Raw genomic sequence first — 19085 nt, forward strand, 5'->3', positions numbered from 1 at the left:
TCTTTTGTCAGTATATTTAAAGAAAGTTTAGGGAAATACAACTCAAGCTCAAGTTTTACATTGAATTGTGTCATTGGATTCTGTTTATTCTTGTTCTATAAGCATGTGAAAGATATAACTAGAAAACAATGATAATTCACTTGTTGGGAAACAATTGACAATATTGGGGAGGAACTTCTGAGGACTATTTCTGGCTATGCTGTGGCTAACTGAGAGAAGTTGATTGGAGATACAAATCTCTGTTCATCACTAGTGTAAAGAGTTACAGCTGCCAACTTAGAAGCAGTCTGTGTAGGGTGGAATAAATCCCAGAACAAGTATTGATGCCTCTTTGAACAAAGAGTTGCATTTGGTACACAAAAGGATTCTCCATTGAACTTCCCATCTCCACAACATGCACTTTTCACTTCCTTAAATTCTGAGAAATCACAAGAAAGTTGAGAACAGTTAGATTTTATCATTTAAGACTATATTAGGACCCAATACAATAGTGAGCAGCTTACTGAATACAGCAGGATTGTCTATAACATTTATAGTCATTTCATATGTGTTTCCAAGTGAATACTTCATGTCCTTGTATTCTGAACTGAGTTTGCACATGAGAGTTTCCATTGAAACATGGAAAGCTCTTGCGTATTCGTTCAACTCCTCCAAACAACCTCCAGTAGCATTATAAATCCTCTGAGATGGGCAACATCCAATTGGCGGAACACTTATTATGCCAAACTTCCTTGCACCAAGGTTAAGCAGAGCCTGAATATGAATTCAAGTTCAGTACCATGTACAAGAATTCTGTTACTGAACTTGAGCAAAGCATATATATGAGAACAATGAGGAAGAAATCTTACCCGTAAGTAGTTTTCATACGCAAGTGCTAAGGTGGATATGAACTCTTGCTTTGGTAAAGTACTAGTAGAATGGTAATAGGTAAAAATATCATTGCTACCAGTACTGATGAAGAATAAGGACTTTGAGAGAAAATTTTCAGTTCCTGCTGGACCAATTGCAGCCATGAGCTTGCCATGAACATTGAAAAATTGTTCTATCTGCTCACTCAATGGGACAACATTCTTTTGGTTGTTCTGCAAGAAAGCATTTGAAATTATTTTTATCTTTTTAAAAGTTCATGAATAATAACTTAGAACAGAATAAGATATCTTTACCACTGTTTGTCCAGTAACATCAAGAAGGCCGGAGCCTCCAGAGGCAAAGTTTATACCTCTGAAGCTATTCTTCTTCGCAGCATATGCAATGTTTGAAGAGAAAAAAGGCGGTGGACTTCTTTTATAACCCATTAGCTTGGCTGAACGAGAAACCATGAAGAATTCCAAAGTTAATTTATGCAACAATGATATTGGTTCGAAACAGTGCAGCTGAAACTTCAGTGTTTGATAAATTTTACAAATTTATTTTCTGCATTCTATGAATCCCAGTAAATAAAATTTGGGTTTTAACAGAGATGGACCTTCATTTCACATGCATAGAGTGAGAGTTATACTAACCAAGCAAATCAGCACTGTTTAGGCCATTACTGAACCTTCCAGTTGGTCTTTTATTAGGAAAATCTATGCCATTGTGAGGGAAGTCAGCTCTTGCTGTGCTGCCAGGCAAGAAATTGTCGGTCCCAACATCAGCAGTTGAATCGCCAAATATGAATATAGGTGGCACCTGTGCATCTGCGGAGTGAAATACTACCACCAGGGCCAAGGAAAGGACCAAAAAAACTAACCCTTTTGCCATGGGAATTCCTTTGATTCCCTCCCACACTAAACTTTCTGTGAAAAGCTTCATTTAAACATTCAAGATGTTCAAGTATTTATATAAAAAAAAAAAATTACGTAATGGTCCAAACAAGTGCCGGAAAAGTTGTCATTTTCTACAAAGAAAACAAGCAGGCGATTTGTCCAATAGAATTGATTTCCTTTGTGATTATGGGTTTCAACAGGGAATGTGATCAGATGAACTAGAAAAAGGGTTCAGCTAAGTAGCTGATCTTTGAAACAGTCAGTGATTATGCTAACTCTGTGACAAAATTAGTGAATTTTCAACGTCTTCAGGAAGACTGAAGTCTGAAAGAAGTTGATCGATCCGAAGATTTTATTTAAATGTAATAAGGTAGGAATCAACATTGCATTTTCAACAAGTCATTTGCATCAGGACACAAGATAGTTTTTTGAATGTGTCAATGGTCTTGCCGTCTTTGGGATTTGTATCTAACTTGCCAAAAAAAGGAAAATCTACTGTTCCATGACAGAAACAGGGAGGCGTGTTTGTTCTCACAATGTTAGTCTTGTAAGTTTCCAAGTGTTAAATTTACTGATAAGTTTAAATGTGACATTCTAAACGAATCTTACAATGGCAAAACACTAAAATATATTGTGCATCTTAATCCTTGAGATGTTAAAATAATACTAATTAATAGATTTTGAATTTAAACACTTTAAACTTCAAGACACATTATAATTTGTAAAACCCAAAAGTAAAACTATGAAAACTTCACAGAATCATGAGATCAGGAAAAGATATTTGCATTGGATTTCATTTCAGAGAAACAACAGTCTGATCAAGGTATAACAAGGGAATTGTTTACGAGCAAAACAAATAAATTGCTTCCTCCTATCATGACAGACCATAATACAAATTTTGTTGCAAAAGAATAGGACCTCGAGATGGGGTCATTTGATTCTAATGTGTGATGATTGTCAATATGTTAACTATAACTAAAGCAGCAGCTCATTTCATAGAGGCCTTGTGTGTCTGCCTTTGGCCCTGCCACAGAGAAGTGCATTTTTTGGAATGGGGTATTCATCCCTTACTGATTGCGAAGTTGTGTAAACTCTAAGGTAGAATTGTTGTCCAAGATATTGCCGCGCCCAATACTCAGTCCTCAGGTTCCACATTCCCACATTGTCAAGTGATATGTAAATAGCTGTCCACGAATTGGGATATACCTGTAACACCAAAGGTAAAAGTTTCTGTCATTTGAGAAGTTCCATGGTTGAATTTATCATCATGCTAACATTAGATTAGAAGTACACTTCTTACCTGAGTGGTGCAACGTGAAACAGCATCTCTCAGATTGTATTGGTTTCGACTAGCCGCTGTCCACTTGCCTCCATCCATTCTGCAGAGGATTACCATTATAAGATTAGTGCACAAGCAACAGCACAAACACTAAAAATTTATAACTAGTGATTAATGTGGTACAATATGAAAAGTTCATTGTTTAAGTTCTTACCCCACAACCCAGAAGGCGTATCCATCAAGGTGCCAGCTCTGGACAATGTCTTCTTTGTTCTCAAACACAATCTCAATGAATTTTCTGTAGTCAGCTCCCATGACTGATGTGTCAAGGTAGATATTGCCACCGGTAGGCTGTTCTGGTATGCTTCCAACGCGAAAAACGCCATCAATTTTGAAGTAGTCAGCAAGCTTGAGGGGAGTGTCAGCTGGTTTAAAAGATACACTATTAACCGCATATCTTTGCTTGCCATTGACTCGACCAGCTGAGCTCTCTAGCCTGATAGTCTTTGTAACATTAATAAGACCATAGTGGTATGAACCCTGTGGATTTGGCCTTGGTCCACTTGCTGTAAGGTTAGTTCTGCATTGCACCAAAAATACCAGCAATCCTCAGGAAAATATACCCCATATGAACCATCAAACAGTTAACTCAGAAAAATTTTAACAATGGGGATACCTGATGGAGCGGGCCTGATTGAGAGACCAATCAATTTGGTTGGTGGGTCCGCCAGGAAGGGGACCTGATGGCTTGCTTTTGGAGTTGCTATAGTGGAGGATGGCGGTGGTGGTCAGGATTTTGGTGGTGAAACGGGATGAGACTACAATAAAGAAATCCTGTGCAGACTGGTCCATGGTAACAAGCACAGAGTAGGACTGACCCACGTGAACATCAAGTGATGAATAAGTAGTTTGGAGGGTGTGAGTCCCCTCAACTTCCACCAACTTCATCTTGTGGCCTTGGATGCGAAAGTTGAGTGAATTTTCCAGGCCCACATTTGATATTCTAAACCTGTAAGTTTTTCCTTGATCAACTGTGAAAGTTGTGCCATTGCCTCCGCGGCCATTGACAAGGATGCCATCAGGGAAAGGAAGCTTATGGCCGCCGTCTAAAATGGCCCTGAGTTTCTGCAACAAATTGAACAGAGAAACGGGCATATCAACTATCGATTATAATAAAAAAATGTATAGTGTCTATCATATTGATGTTGTTTTGGATTTTAGTTAACTTACAGTGTGATTAGTTGTGTACCAATCTCCAATAAGAACAGTGAAATCATCAGCAGGGGGAGGGAAAGGTACAGGAATTAGAGGCCTGCTGAGGATCCTAATGCCTCCAAAACCACCAGCGGCCTTGTGGAAAGCAAGAGATGGGAAGTAATAAAAGCTGCCAATTTGATCTTTCACTTGTAAAATGTAAGTAAAGTTCTTCCCAGGAGGAATTGGGCATGTGGTTCCATAAACTCCATCTTCAAATGAATTCCTCCTTTGTTGCACACCATTCCTGTAATTTGTCCATAAGCAAAAATCTCCAGTCAGAAAACCTAACTTTCAACAGAAGTTTTGTGTGACACAACTGTCAAACACAAAGAAAGTCAATTTAAAAAGGGAACTAAACATGAAAAAAAGAGAGTTTAAGCTAACCAAGAAATGAGAAAAGGCTCTGATAAACTGTTATGAACATTGATAATGAGATTGTCATTAGTCACTGAGTAAATATCAGGCCCCGGAAACTGTCCATTAATCAGAATACCCTGAAAAAAAAAACCCAACTTTCAATCTTCCCTGCACACATTAGCAATCCAAAAACAAACCAAAAATCCCACAAACACAAACCTGCTGGCGAACCCCAAGCGGGTAAATATCACCATATGTAACATTCCAGTCAAAGAACCTGTAAGGACTATCAGCATTAACAACAATGGTCAGAGTAAAAAGGCCAACACATAGTTCCCAAAACACCATTGCTTAATGCAGATGAACTTAAATGAATCAAACTGCACTTGAATGAAAGATAGAAAGAATATTTACTTGAATGAAGCAGAAGAAGAAGAAGAAGAAGAAGAAGAAGAAGAAGAAGAGAGAAGGTTATATACAAGTTAAAGCTAACTGAAAGGTGGCATATATATATAAAAGCTTTCACAGTGTCAAAAATAGTGTGCTTAGTGGCCTTCTCAAAGTGGTGGATGGGTCCGCCATGAACACTGTACGTGTACTTTACATTAAGTTAAGAATCATGGCCAATGGGGAATGGGCACGTAAGTGGAATTTGGCGTTATAGTGGGTGTGGTAGCAGGGGATTAGAACTCAAAAGACCGCGTTTGTTACATTTCACATGTATGGGCTGGAAAACTTGACTGTGAAGGCCCGTGATCTCTGTCGTGACGCCCGGCATACCCATGTGTCCATTTTCTGACCACCTAACACGGCACTTTGTGCTAACTATTTCATTAATCAACGGATCAGGTTTATTGTTAGGATGGACCCACTTGAAATGGAGAGTCAAGATTGCAAGATATAATTATACGCGGAAAAAGATGATGATGATGTTGAACATTCTAAATTCTAAATCTAATTACAATAAGGCGAAAAGACCATTTTCCACCCAATATTTGCTGTAATGAATTTCTCATCCTTTAAATTAAAACGTAAAAGGTTATTTTGTATAATTTTTTTTTATTTTTTATTTTTTTCCGTTCATTCTTTCTGTTAATAGGGTTTTCTAAAAAACCAAAAAAATTTAAAGTGTTTGTAAAATTTTCAGAAATTTCACTATACCTTTTAAAAATCATAACTATGTCTCAAAATAACTAAAATATAGTATTTTAAAATTAGTTAGATTTTTAATATATTTAGAGTTTAAGTTATAAATTTTAAACTAGTAAAGATATTAATTGTTAATATGAGTTTTGTAATTTTAATAAAATAGCAAAATATTTATTTTTTAAAAGTTCAATAATGTTACTAAATAATGGGTGAAATTTTAACTTTTTGAAACTTGAATGATAGAAAAAATTTTATCAAATTTTTGGTGGGACATTAAAATTTGGCCTCATAATAATTTGTGCGCAATTTGGGCGGTGACAGTGGAGTGATTAAAAGGAAGTTGCATGGTATGGAAGAGTCAAGAAGACAAAGTGTGAGTCAGCATTCACAGTAGCATACAGTTGTTGGTTGGGCAGGCAGGCTGCTCTCCCTGGTCCATACTCCCAAGTCAATTGTTTTTATTTTCTTTCTTATTGTTTTAATATGAGGCGAGGCTTCACATTGTAAATGAATTTTGGCCATTCAACGGCCCTTTGTGAAAATAAATTAAAAAAAAAAAAAGAGAGAATAAACTTGAAAAGAATATGTGGCATTCTTCGTATGTTTGCCTATTGATTGATTTAATATGTGTATTTGATATGAATTTTAAAAAAATTATACTTCAAAAACTAATTATTTAGATTAAAGAATTTAAAGTCATATAAACCCAATATTAAAAATTTATATTTTTTTATAAATAAATATGTATATTAACAAAAAAAAGATCTGAAACAATTTAAATTTAACCAAACTCAAAAAAAGCTAATAAAAAACCTCTGTTAAACAAGTTTGAACAAACTTGACAAATTATAAAAACAACTAAACCAAAAAACAAAACAACAAGCCAACACATACCTTAAAAAGAAACACAAGAAAAACCATCAAACCCTAGCGAAAGGATAGAATTCCAAATACCCATCAAGAGACTAACAGAATGCAATTGGGTCTAGGCAATTGGAAGAAGACATGACACCCAAGAAAAAATAAAAGTCTATAATTTTTAATGTATGATTTAAGTTTCATATCTTACACTTTAGATTTTAATAATATCTAATTTTAAATATTTAATTAGATATAAAAAATAATATATTATCGTATAATTAAATATTATTTTATTTTAAAAAATAAGTATATATAATTTTATTTATTGGAAATGAATATAGTCAATTTATTGACATAATTAATTTGAAAATACTTAGATTGTTTTCTTATTTTTATCCAAAATAAAATGGGTATAAAAATTTATTAAATAATGAATTGAATGTGTCACAAGTCATTCATTCACATTGATGTGTTATACAATAATTAATCATAAAAAAAAGGAAGTCAAAGATTAAGTTTTGACTGCATAAATCATGATGATATATCTCCATTAATGGTAACATGCATGCATGCATGCTTGAGGCTGACATGTCACGTGATAAATATAAACCCAAAATATGAGATGAAGAACGATTCAAATTCCATAAATTCTCTGATTTAAATCTTTCTCAGTAAAAAAGTTATTCTATGACTCATGTCCTGCAAAAAACATATGACATAAAGGAAAAACGAAACACATGCGTATAAATAATGGGCATGACATATGATAGTTAAAAGATTTTTGTCGAGGGAGATATATTATTTACCTAAGATAAATTGTGATAATAACCATCGGAATTACTTAAGTAATTATATTATTTACACTAGGTTGAGATTATGCATGAGATACTGCACAAGATTTTTCATGAATGACAGCACAGTAAGATTTATAATATGGTCCATTTTGTTGTTATTATATCCACGGTTATTTTATTTACCTTTAAAAAAGAATTCTGATAGAGTTTTTGTAATGATTATAAAAACAGTATATATCTAAAATCTTTCATGAAGTCGAGAAGTTTTTCTTTTTCATCTATTTTTCTTTTTACCTTGTATAAATTATTTATATTTATAAGATTAAAAAAGTGGAGTTATAAGTATGTATTATATCTAAATATTCATAATTTAAGTACAATTATAGATACTTATTTTTATTCAAATTGTACAAAATAACATAATTACGTTAATTATCTTATCATAATTTGGTAAAAAATAAAATAAATAGATATTTTTATAGATGTTAAAAGAGTTTTACTATCATAGTGATAGAACTTTTATCTGTATTTTAACTTGATTAGTCAATGATATATGTAATTGTTGTTTTTTTAGCTTATTGTTAAGTAGTTATTTTTAAATCTTGAATCCTGTTAATCGTATTCAGAATCTAGTTTTTAGTAGTACAAATCTTCCGGTCCATCTTAGTTGAGATGATAATTGGTTGAAGAGAAATTAGTCATTTCTATGGTTGTACTTGCACCCCTCAAGAGGCTTGCTAAGGATAAAGGTAATGTCTTTTGTGCTTGCTCTTTAATTTCCATTAGTTTGATTGTAAGCTAGCGTTTATTTGAGCAAGACTTGAGTCTTGTTTGCAGGTCTTGAGCACGCTGCCCATGTTCACCCTCTTTCATTAACAGATACACACATTAGCGAGAGAACCGCTCGCTTAAGAAGACGGTGGCGACCACCCTGAAAGGGAAGCTCCTGGCCTTAGAGAAAAGGCCGCAGTTTCGGGTTGAACTTACAACATCTATCAAAGAGGTAGAAGGAGTTGGACCAACTGCGGCCTCAGCTACTTGTCAAGTCAATTAAACTACAAAGCCCATAAATTTTGATCCTGATACTTTATTTCCAACCATCACCAAAAAAAAAAAATACCATCTAACATCGGACATCGCAAATAAGCTACATGGATAAAGGCCAAAGAACTATTTTCCACCCAAAGTATGCTAATAGCTCAAAGCTTTTCCCATCAATTTTAAAAATTCTATTTACCCACTCATAAACAGTTAAAATTAACGAAACTCTAGCCTCTTAAAATTTTATCTTTTTTTCTCTTCTAACCCCTAAAAACTAACAATTTCTTCCTAGATCAAGTTTTAAAAAATAACATTCTCCTTGGAGTTTAGTTTTCAATCTCTGATGCCATCATCGATGATAAAGCTTTCTAGAGGTATCACTATGCTCTAATTGTCTCTTTTTTCTTCTTTAGAATATTGATCAATCGAGATCTAGTCTAGAAAGTTGAAGAAGCTCTTTGACTTTTCATGTTAGATCTCGACCAATCGACGTTTCAGAGAAAAAAAGAGAGACCGTTGGAGCATGATGATGCCTTTGGAAAGTTTTATCGTTGGCGATGGCATCGGAGATTGAAAGCTAAATCCTAAGGAGAGAATATTATTTTTTAAAACTTGACCTAAGGGAAAATTGTTATTTTTTAAGGGTTAAGGAGGAAAAACTAGATTAAATTTTAATTTATTTTTAATATTATAGAAAAAATGATGATTTTACTTTTTAAATCGTTAATTTTAACAGTTTATAAGTGAATACATGATATTTTTATAGTTAATAGATGAAAAATTGAGATTACAACATATTTTGGGTGGGAAATAGTCATTTTGGCCATGGATAAAACACAATCTCCAACTTCATCCATTAACCAGATTGGATATCTTATCCACCACGAACCCGCCAATCTTAACTCACCCCACTGCTCATCTAACACCCCCCTTCACTCTCCTCTCATGGACACTTTCTTACTCAACCACTCTCTCTCCCGCCTCAAAGTCTCCCCTAAACTCCCTCTCTCCCTCCCTTCTCCTCCTCCTCATTCTCTCACTCTCTCCACCAAGCCGACTCACCACCTCACCTTCATAATTCGCGCAATTCAAAACCAACAAGCACAACCAGCTCTCCAAGACGATGATGACTCCGCGTACGGCGAAGTCGACAAGATCATCGGTAGCCGAGCACTCGAAGGCGGCACCGGAATGGAGTATTTGATCCAATGGAAGGACGGCCACGCCCCTTCGTGGGTTCCTCAGGATTTCATCGCTAAAGACGTGGTAGCCGAGTATGAAACTCCGTGGTGGACCGCAGCTAAGAAAGGCGATGAAACGGCATTAAAACAGCTCGTTGAAGCGGATGACGAACGAGACATTGACGCCGTTGATAACGACGGCCGTACTGCTCTTCTTTTCGTATCCGGGCTCGGCTCTGAGGGGTGTGTCAAGATTTTAGCAGAAGCCGGGGCTGATTTGAATCATCGTGATAACAGCGGCGGCTTGACGGCGCTTCATATGGCAGCTGGGTACGTGAAGCCGGGAGTGGTGAAGCTGCTACTAGAGCTTGGAGCTGATGCTGACGTGGAAGATGACAGAGGTTTAACGCCGTTAGATTTGGCTAAGCAGATATTAAACGTGACACCGAAGGGGAACCCAATGCAATTTGCGAGAAGATTGGGGCTGGAAACCGTAATAAGGAATTTAGAGGAGGCGGTATTCGAGTACGCGGAGGTGCAGGAGATTATGGAGAAGCGAGGGAAGGGTGATCACGTTGAGTATTTGGTCAAATGGAAGGACGGTGGAGATAACGAGTGGGTCAAAGCGGGGTTGATTGGGGAGGATTTAGTGAGGGACTATGAAGCCGGGTTGGAATACGCTGTGGCGGAGGGTGTACTTGGGAAGAGAATGGGTGATGATGGGAAGAGAGAGTATTTGGTTAAATGGACGGATATCGATGACGCCACGTGGGAGCCTGAGGAGAACGTCGATCCTGATTTGATCAAGGAGTTTGAGCAGGTTGATGGTGGGGTCCCATTAAGTGAGACTAATGGGCCTGACCCCACTAGATCTTAGGGGCTTGTAATTTTTTTTGGTTTACCGTTGAGCCTATTGTTGATTAATGATTTATTATTTGAAGTTTGAAAATTAGTAAACCAAAACCCAAGATTTGTCAAATATTTAATCAAAGTATTAATATGGAAGAATTCACTGGAAGGAAAAAACTTGGATTTTATTTCATTTTCATCCCTGCCTTACCTTTTTAGACTCTGTTTTTATTATTATTTACCTTATAATTTTGTGCATATTGCTCATTTACGTTAATAAATATTTTTCCTATCTTGAAAAGGTTTGAATTTCATAATTAAATTAAATTATTATCCATTTCTATGTTTTACTTTTTTAAAAAAATAAAATTATATATATAATTTTATATACAAATAATAATTTGTCACTATGTAATTAAATATTATTTTATCTTTAATTTAAATATATCTAATTACATGATAACGTAATATTTATATACATAGCATTATTCTTTTGTTAATATTGAACAATAAAGTTTCAGTCATTCATTTATTTGCATTTAAAAAAAGGAAAAACAATTTGACCCTTTAAACTTTAATTGATGTACTTTTTAATTATCTGTAAAATATATAAAAACAAAGCTATTAGTGGTTATGTCACCGGTAAATTACAAGGAGTGATCCTAATCTGTCTACATTTATAATAATACGATTTGGTTAGAATAATACTTGAGATAATGAGACTAATCAAATCTTACGTACTCTTATATGAATCACATCTTAATAATATATTTTCACTCGGAAATAACACAAGACGGTGTGGTTTTAATCAAAATTATATCTAGATGATGTAACTTTAATTAGAATCAGAGAGAGAGAGAGTGCAATTTTAGCTGAAATTGCACCCTCGCACCATGATGATAATCTTCCAATTAGAATTGCATAGAGGTGTTGTTCCAATCAAAATAACACAAAATCGCACTGGGATTGCATGCTTCTAGCTAGAATTGTACCCTTAGACCTTAACAATGTAATTCCAACTAAAATTAAATTCAGATGATACAATTCTAATTGGATTCACTTATTCATAATTTGACGATATGATTCTAAATGATGTGATTCCAATTAGAATTTCACTCTCACAACTTGACAATGCAATTTTGACTAGATTACACAAATCTAAGTGTGATATCCTATGATCCGATAAAGATTGCACATGAAAATAATATTTCAAACATTTAAGATAGTATTGATTTAAGATGTGATTTTATTTTAGTACTCGCAAAAGGTATGTAATTTGCTTGCATTTAAAGAGGTAAGTAATATCAACCTTGTAAAATATATTCTGGAAACTTTAAAAAAGTATATTTTGACCCTTAAAATCAAGGTTGAAATTTTAACTGTATGTGAAAAAAATTCAAGGGTGAGAAATTATAATTAAAAAACTTGGGGTGGAAAGTGTCGTTCTGCCTTTTAAAAGAATAAATTTACATTTCACATTTAATTGACCAATTTTTAAGAATAAGAATTAATTGAGTTTTTAATAGAATTAACACAGTTGTCTTCTCTGGACTCCTTTACGTTATTATTTAATCACAAGCCAAAAACTCCATAGCCAAATTCGTCAACACAATGCATGCTAAGACTGACTCGGAGGCGACCAGCATTGACGCCTCATGGCTTCCCCGGTCTCCACTTAGGCCGGTATACTACGTCCAGAGCCCCTCCAACCACGACGTCGAGAAGATGTCATACGGCTCCAGTCCCACCGCCTCTCCCGCCCACCACCATTACCACCACTGCTCCCCCATCCAACACTCTCGTGAGTCCACCACCTCTCGATTCTCCGCCTCCTTGAAGAAACCCCAAAGCCTCTCTGCTTGGAAACGCGTGCGGCTGCATCACGATGACGACGACGACGACGACGAAACGGACGGGCGTGACGGAGGGTCTACCGATAAAGTCAGATTGTACTTTTGTATTGGTTTGTTATTCGTTCTCATGTTCACCGCGTTTTGCTTGATCTTGTGGGGCGCCAGCAAGTCTTACAAGTCTGAAATCATCGTCAAGGTACATGCTTTTTGCTGTGCTTTTGTTTTCACTGAGTTGACTCGTTGTAATGACTGTGCCTTCCTTTTCTGGCACACTTTTTAATACGTTTCAGTCGAATTTACTTCAAAATCTGTTTTGGGTTACAGTGATTTCTAAGTAAAGCCAGTGGCTCAGTTCATAGTTCCGTCTACAACAGAAACATTAGGTCATTAGAGGGCATTTTGGAAATTCAAATCCCTTTTTTTTAAAGCATTTTGTTGATTAAATTATTCACTTTTTATAAAGATAATATAAAAAATGGGCGCTTATTCGTGGCTTTTAATGTCGTTACAGAACATCGTGTTCGAGAATTTTAATGTACAAGCAGGTAATGATGGATCAGGGGTGGCAACAGATATGCTGTCTCTAAATTCAATTGTCAAGGTGTTATACAGAAACCCAGCTACCTTCTTCGCCGTCCACGTCACTTCTACCCCTCTGGAGCTTCACTATTTCAGTCTCAAACTGGCCGCCGGACAGGTAAATCCATGGGAACTAACTTAATCTCAAATCCTTATTGCCCTTTGAGTGTAAGGTTTAAAAAGTCAATATGGAGAGGGTAGAGTCCAAGATGAGTTGTTATTTAAGAGTGAAAAGAAACTTGGGTAGTTGGATTAAAGTTTCGGAGACTTTTTTGGCAGCCACGAGAGATGAGAATCAATTTTGATTGGCACTGGTTGTCTTTATACGAGTGTCCGTAAAAGACTGCAATGTCTGCAGAAAAATATGATGCCTGCGTTTATGTTGGGAAGCATAATTGGGTCCACTCTTGTAATTACTAGTAGGTTACCTCTCTGGCTTCAAGCCTTCTGCCTTTTAGAAGATGGCTTCAATGTATTTTTATTACTTTAAGAGTTTGAACATTCTTCCTCACATGCCATGTCTGGTGCCATTTTAACAGTTTTGGTTAGTTCTTGTGACTTCTTCCTCACTCCAACTATGTGTTAGGATTTACAATTATCATCTTGAGATGATTAAAGCGATTGATTGCAAAAGTTCTAAACTTTATCTCAAATAGTTTATTACAAATTCATGAATGTTAGTTGTTTCTGATTAGGCATCTTTATCTAGTAATACACTTATAAAGATTCTACTACTATGATTTAATGGTTTTAGACTGGTGCTTGCGAAGTGGTGGTGAGTAGTGCTTTTGTTAATCTAATTGATTTGTGTATAAATGGGTGAAATAGATGAAGGAGTTTAAGGAATCGAGAAAGAGGCAGAGGATGGTAGTGACAGTGGTGAAAGGAGATCAAGTGCCACTCTATGGTGGGGTTTCGGTTCTTGCAAATGCTGGACAGCAACTTCAGAGAGTTGAAGTTCCCCTGAACTTGACATTTTTGGTGAGGTCAAGGGCTTTCATTTTGGGGAAATTGGTGAAATCTAAGTTTTATAGCCACATTCGATGCTCCATCACTTTAAAAGGCAGCACACTCGGCAAGCCCCTAAACTTGACTAATTCATGTGTTTATGATTGATAATCTTCATCTTCATGATTCTCGAAAACATCTTGATAACTTCTTGACTTTTGAAAATTTGTTTTCACATAAAATGAATGCATCTTTAGATGATTCAAATTCAACGTGCCAATAAAATGACTTGAAGTAGATTTTTTTTTTTTAAAATGATTTGAAGTAGATTTTTTTTTTCGTTTTTAATTAACAATGTAAAATTTACCAGGTCTATTCATATAATATATCATTATAAACCAGGTGGATTTTCTGTGAAACTGTTCTTGGGAAAGCTCATTGTTTGAATTTATTCTCTTGGAGCTGATCTTTGCTTGATTTGTCAATCACAAACCTGTAAAAACAGCTTTTACTAGAAATTAAACATAAATTCAACCGATGCTGAAGTTACAAAGGACCTGAACGCTTAGATGAGATAACAGACAGAGACACCAAGACTCATGCAAGACCATGAAACAATCAAATGTTACACTAATAATAAACTTGAATGAGTTTATTTTAATTCTCCTTTGTGTTTCTCTTCATTTGCATGGGAGCCTGGCAGCTTCTCTTTGATCTGCTGGAAGAATCCTTTCTTCTCCTTCTCTTTGCCTTCTGCAGAATGCTTATGTGCAGAATCTGCGGGAGCAATGCCCTCTTCTGCTTTCTTGTGCTGGCCAGGAAGTTCTTCTTTTATTTTCTCTAGAAAGCCTTTTTTCTCATCTGGATGATGAGTTGCTTTCTCATCACAATTCTCTACTGCAATGGAAGAGTCTTTGTTCTCTGTAGTTTCTACCTTTTCACCAGAGATTTTCTCCTTTATCTTTTCCTTCAACCCCTGCTTCTTCTTCTTTTTCTTCTCCCCGTTTTCATCCTCTTCCTTGCTTGACTGCAAGTTTCAGTAACCCTGATTTGTGAGTAAAAGGTTGATTGCAAAACACCATTGTTGCTAATAAAAATATTAGTTTTCCTGTTTTATATTACAAGTTGCAATAGAAACTTAGTGAGAGCTTACAGAGCTAGAGTGGCTATGGGATCGGTCAAGTGTTTCATTTGGAGCTGGCTTTTCATCTTTCTCAACTTGATCCACATCATCCTCTTGAGATTTCTCCTCATCTTTCTTCTTAGAGAAATCGAACATCCCACAATCCTTATCGTCATTTCCTCCAGGGTGATTGTGATCAGCCATAATGCCAAGCAAGATAGAACTACAACTTAGCAGTAAAGTGAACAGAAAACACAAGCTTTTGAACAATAGCTAATAGTATTTCTTTTGAGTTTCACCGTGAAAAGAGCTTAGCATTTTTAGCAGAAGCCATGGAAGCAATTTATTGGGTAGCGGATGGAATAATTCCACATGAAAGATTGAAAATGAATTAATGTTTTTGTTGGTGTATGTGCTACGCACGAGAATTGAAAGAAATGTCCAACAGAAATTTTGACAGTGCATGAAAATGCATCTTGAGAGGCTAGCACCGGCTCTCTTGTCGGCCTTGGAGGAAGAAGACTTCAAAGGCCGGTGTGGTCGGTCCGCACTAATCAAGAGATGCCAAGTGCCTGCCACCAGGGAAGGCAGAGTCATTGACATGCAAAAATTTGTACTGAACGATTAAAATGTTTTCGATCTATGCTTTTAAAGGATAACTTGAGTGACAAAAGTAAAATGTCCAAACAAAATAGTATTCAAAACTTATAGACAACATATCAAAAATAAACTTTTGATTAATCTAGTATTGTGGTTATGGGCGATGTTGATAACATACTTGAACTCCAAGTCAAACACTGGCATTGCATGGATTGGAAAACTAAGGCTGTGACTACCGATAGGTAGATTGCGCCCATCAATTATTTTGAGGTGTTTCGGCCATGAATTTGCCAAAATGCACTCAAAATCCCTTTACGTACAGGAACCTACAAATTAAATTGTGCACTTTGTTTTCTGGTTAAAAATGGTATCAATAGCTTGATTATGTCATGTTTTGCAATGCTTCATTACCATGTTTCCATAAGCCCAAAATCCAGCTATAGCTAGTTGGAATAAGCACATTGCCATTATTAGATTTGAAATTGCCACCACTTTCCACTTCAAGAAATGTATCAGTTAATACTTTTGAGAACACATTATGCTCTCTTTACACTGATATATATGATACTGAAATTCTGGGCGAGTCTGTACATGTACACAAAATTAAGGCCTAAAGAAATTAGCATTTAGGCCTTCGGTAGCCAATTTCCAGAGTGCTGCAATAACCAAGGCAACACTCAAAATCGAGCCTAAACAACCAAGACCAAAATTAAGCCACCACCACATTGCACCATTTGGGCGGGGCTTTTTTAAGGAAATGTACATGAAACATGGATAAGCATAAGTCAAAGGCAATGTAATTCCACCAAGAAGAGCTGCCAAGCTTCCTAAGAATGGAAATGCCACTGCTATAAAGAATGCCAACCCTCCGAAGAAGAGCCTCAAACCAGCCCGAACCCACCATGGACAGCGTTTCTTCTTCCTCATAATGTACCTCAACTCTAGGTTGTCGAAAACTGGCATGGCGTATATTTGAAATGATGTTAGGTTGTTTATCAACGCTAGAAGGTAGACTGTGCCCATCAAATATTTTGTTGTTTTAGGTCCATAAACTTGCAAAAATGCAGCCAATAACCCACCATTTATCGGAACCTGCAAAAAAACAATGCAAAGTTTAAGTCTCTTTACATTTCTCTGGTTTGAAAATTACATATAAATCATATTATGGAATGTTCTACCTTTTTTCCATAAGCCCAAAATCCAGCTATAGCTAGAGGAAATAAGCATATTGCTACAATTAGATATGAAATTGTCACACCTCTCCACATTGGCTTAGACGATTTCTGTTTTTGGTTAGAAGGCAGTGTCCCCTGAAAGTTCACATTATTTCCAGACGTTAGTACCAAATTTAATCGACATTTGCTAACATCTTTGGTTCAATAGCCTGATTTATTGTTAAGATATTGTGTATTTTGAACACACAATTTATTATAGTTTTGTTTTGTAGTTTTACAAGTCAAAAAAATCTTAACAATTTAAAAAGCGTACGAATTATTTAACTAATCTTATAACATCGCAAACGATGTGAGATATATATATAAACTCTACATCTCTTTCATGCTTTGTTATATTTACAAATTTTCAAACGATGCTAAAATGAGATTAGTTAAATAAAATGTCTCACAAAACTAAAAACAAAACTATAATAAACTATATATTAAAGTAGACAATATATTAATAGTAGGTCAGACTATTGGAACCAAGATTTTACAAAATTTGAGTGCAATTCAGGAGAGAAAATTAAATATTCTTACCTGTATCTCAAGCACTAGATTGTGACCTCTAAATGCCAGCAGAATTATCCCAATGGCATTGAAGACATTACCAAACTTGGTCATATCTGACTTTCCCATCTCTGCAGGGCTGTAAGAGACTTCACTGGGGCTGCCCTTGCTGATCGGCAGCACCCATAAGAGAGTACAGTAAACAACTCCGGTGACTGCTCCGATCACTGAGATCTTGGTTATGGAGTCCAAGTTGGGCAACTGGGCTACCAGAATAGCCATGCAAGTGAAGACCAAGAACCACGAAGGACCACTCAATGAATTGGCTTCACTCGTGGCTCCTCCATCACACATAATCTTGTATAAAGTCTTCATGTTCCCACCAGCTGTGATAATCAACATAACACATGATCCTCCTGATAAGTACATCACGGGAAATATTGCAAGAAGCTTCCCCAACTTTGGACCTGCAAGACAATAAAACAAACAGTCTTGCTTTATATGTGATTAGATGATTGAAATGTTTGATGTAGATTTATTATAATTACTAACCAAAGGCAGATATTGCAAGGAGGAGATATCTACTGTGGCGTTCGCCCGTGACAGATTCTGCAAGTTGAACAAGAAGCCATATTGTGTAAAGTTGCCATGTAAATGCCAGTGACAAAAATATGATTCCCCATGACCTGCAGAAATTAAAGCAAACACAAGAATGTTAAGATTATTCAAGCATGTAAGCTTAAAAATTGGCAAAACACTGACCAGCCAAGAGTGGCGAATGCGACAGGAAGTATAAGGGCTTGAAATCCGATTCCTGAGGAGAGTAAATGAACCACAGCAGAGAAAACGTTGCCATTTCTGGATTCTGTGATGGGAAGCCAAGCTTCTTGTGGATTCAAGTACTCCACCGTATTATTCTCTAAATTACCATCTTCTATGTAGGGTCTTACAGTGGAGTCTCTCATGTAGCCTCTTGATTCAATCCTGATGATTTGTAGAGGGTGAGGGTGAGGGTGATCTCCATGGCTTTTCGATGGTTCACGAAGAGATAACTCTTCAACAAATCCTACTTCATCTACTTCCATCACAATCACAAAACCAAGGCTATATTATCAGTATGGTTGATGTGCAAGGAAAAGGAACCAAAAAAAGGTTGCAGCCTTGATTTGTTCATGAGATGCTGCTGATTTATTGAGTTCCAAGACGGTCTTTCTTTATGCCTAAATCCTAAAGATGACTTGATAATTAGAGGAATATTACATATGAAAGTGAGATCAGCTTGGTGGTATAAATTACAAGCTGTGATGTGACGTTTACCGTAATAAAATTATTATTTTTCATCCAAGCTGGGAAGTCACAAATTTTTACCATTTTAGGTCGTCTATTCAACTTTGAAGGGGTGGTCAACATATATAAAGTTTTTTCGTTAAAGAAAAATTTTATTATTCGAATTCTTATATTATAAAATTATATACAAAAAGTAACACCTTTTACATAAAAAGATCTTAATACAAAATCAAATAAAGAAATTATTATATTAGCCTTTATAATTTTCATATTTTTGTTGGTCTCGAAAGTCAAAAATCAAACCAAATCTAATTAGATCATATATTTTCGACTATACTTAAAAAAATAAATCTTAAAAAATAGGATTTATTTTTTCTTTTACAATTATTTATTCATACCCATTTTAATTTTCTTATTTGTCTCTTAAATGGCATAATATTTGCTCATTACCCAATTAA

At 35.7% G+C, this 19085-nt stretch overlaps 6 protein-coding genes across 6 annotated transcripts; 2 read left to right on the forward strand and 4 right to left on the reverse strand.

Annotated features, from left to right (window-relative positions):
• Positions 1–25: 25 nt before the first annotated feature.
• Positions 26–1771, reverse strand: LOC123226684 (GDSL esterase/lipase At5g55050-like). Its single transcript, XM_044651209.1, has 5 exons — positions 1503–1771; positions 1164–1303; positions 849–1082; positions 504–753; positions 26–418 (listed from the first exon to the last, which is right to left on the reverse strand). Exons 1-5 carry the CDS (start codon positions 1738–1740, stop codon positions 195–197), a joined length of 1086 nt encoding a protein of 361 aa, XP_044507144.1. The 5' UTR covers positions 1741–1771; the 3' UTR covers positions 26–194.
• A 741-nt stretch (positions 1772–2512) lies between these two features.
• Positions 2513–5106, reverse strand: LOC123227919 (L-ascorbate oxidase homolog). Its single transcript, XM_044653056.1, has 7 exons — positions 4858–5106; positions 4666–4775; positions 4255–4525; positions 3701–4149; positions 3239–3604; positions 3046–3124; positions 2513–2951 (listed from the first exon to the last, which is right to left on the reverse strand). The coding sequence occupies exons 1-7, from the start codon at positions 4984–4986 to the stop codon at positions 2739–2741; spliced, it is 1617 nt and encodes a 538-aa protein (XP_044508991.1). The 5' UTR covers positions 4987–5106; the 3' UTR covers positions 2513–2738.
• Positions 5107–9341: 4235 nt separating this feature from the next.
• On the forward strand, positions 9342–10706 carry LOC123227920 (signal recognition particle 43 kDa protein, chloroplastic). Its single transcript, XM_044653057.1, has one exon. The coding sequence runs from the start codon at positions 9429–9431 to the stop codon at positions 10539–10541; it is 1113 nt and encodes a 370-aa protein (XP_044508992.1). The 5' UTR covers positions 9342–9428; the 3' UTR covers positions 10542–10706.
• Positions 10707–12042: 1336 nt separating this feature from the next.
• On the forward strand, positions 12043–14160 carry LOC123227921. The gene is made up of 3 exons (XM_044653059.1): positions 12043–12562; positions 12878–13063; positions 13774–14160. Exons 1-3 carry the CDS (start codon positions 12125–12127, stop codon positions 14059–14061), a joined length of 912 nt encoding a protein of 303 aa, XP_044508994.1. The 5' UTR covers positions 12043–12124; the 3' UTR covers positions 14062–14160.
• Positions 14161–14545: 385 nt separating this feature from the next.
• Positions 14546–15220, reverse strand: LOC123227786 (phosphoprotein ECPP44). The gene is made up of 2 exons (XM_044652915.1): positions 15047–15220; positions 14546–14920 (listed from the first exon to the last, which is right to left on the reverse strand). Exons 1-2 carry the CDS (start codon positions 15218–15220, stop codon positions 14546–14548), a joined length of 549 nt encoding a protein of 182 aa, XP_044508850.1.
• A 910-nt stretch (positions 15221–16130) lies between these two features.
• Positions 16131–18577, reverse strand: LOC123227319 (lysine histidine transporter-like 8). Its single transcript, XM_044652083.1, has 5 exons — positions 18103–18577; positions 17893–18026; positions 17371–17807; positions 16795–16926; positions 16131–16708 (listed from the first exon to the last, which is right to left on the reverse strand). Exons 1-5 carry the CDS (start codon positions 18423–18425, stop codon positions 16220–16222), a joined length of 1515 nt encoding a protein of 504 aa, XP_044508018.1. The 5' UTR covers positions 18426–18577; the 3' UTR covers positions 16131–16219.
• Between the last annotated feature and the right edge of the window lie 508 nt (positions 18578–19085).

Source organism: Mangifera indica, chromosome 10 (genome assembly GCF_011075055.1).
Source record: "Mangifera indica cultivar Alphonso chromosome 10, CATAS_Mindica_2.1, whole genome shotgun sequence".
Classification (NCBI taxonomy): Eukaryota; Viridiplantae; Streptophyta; class Magnoliopsida; order Sapindales; family Anacardiaceae; genus Mangifera; species Mangifera indica.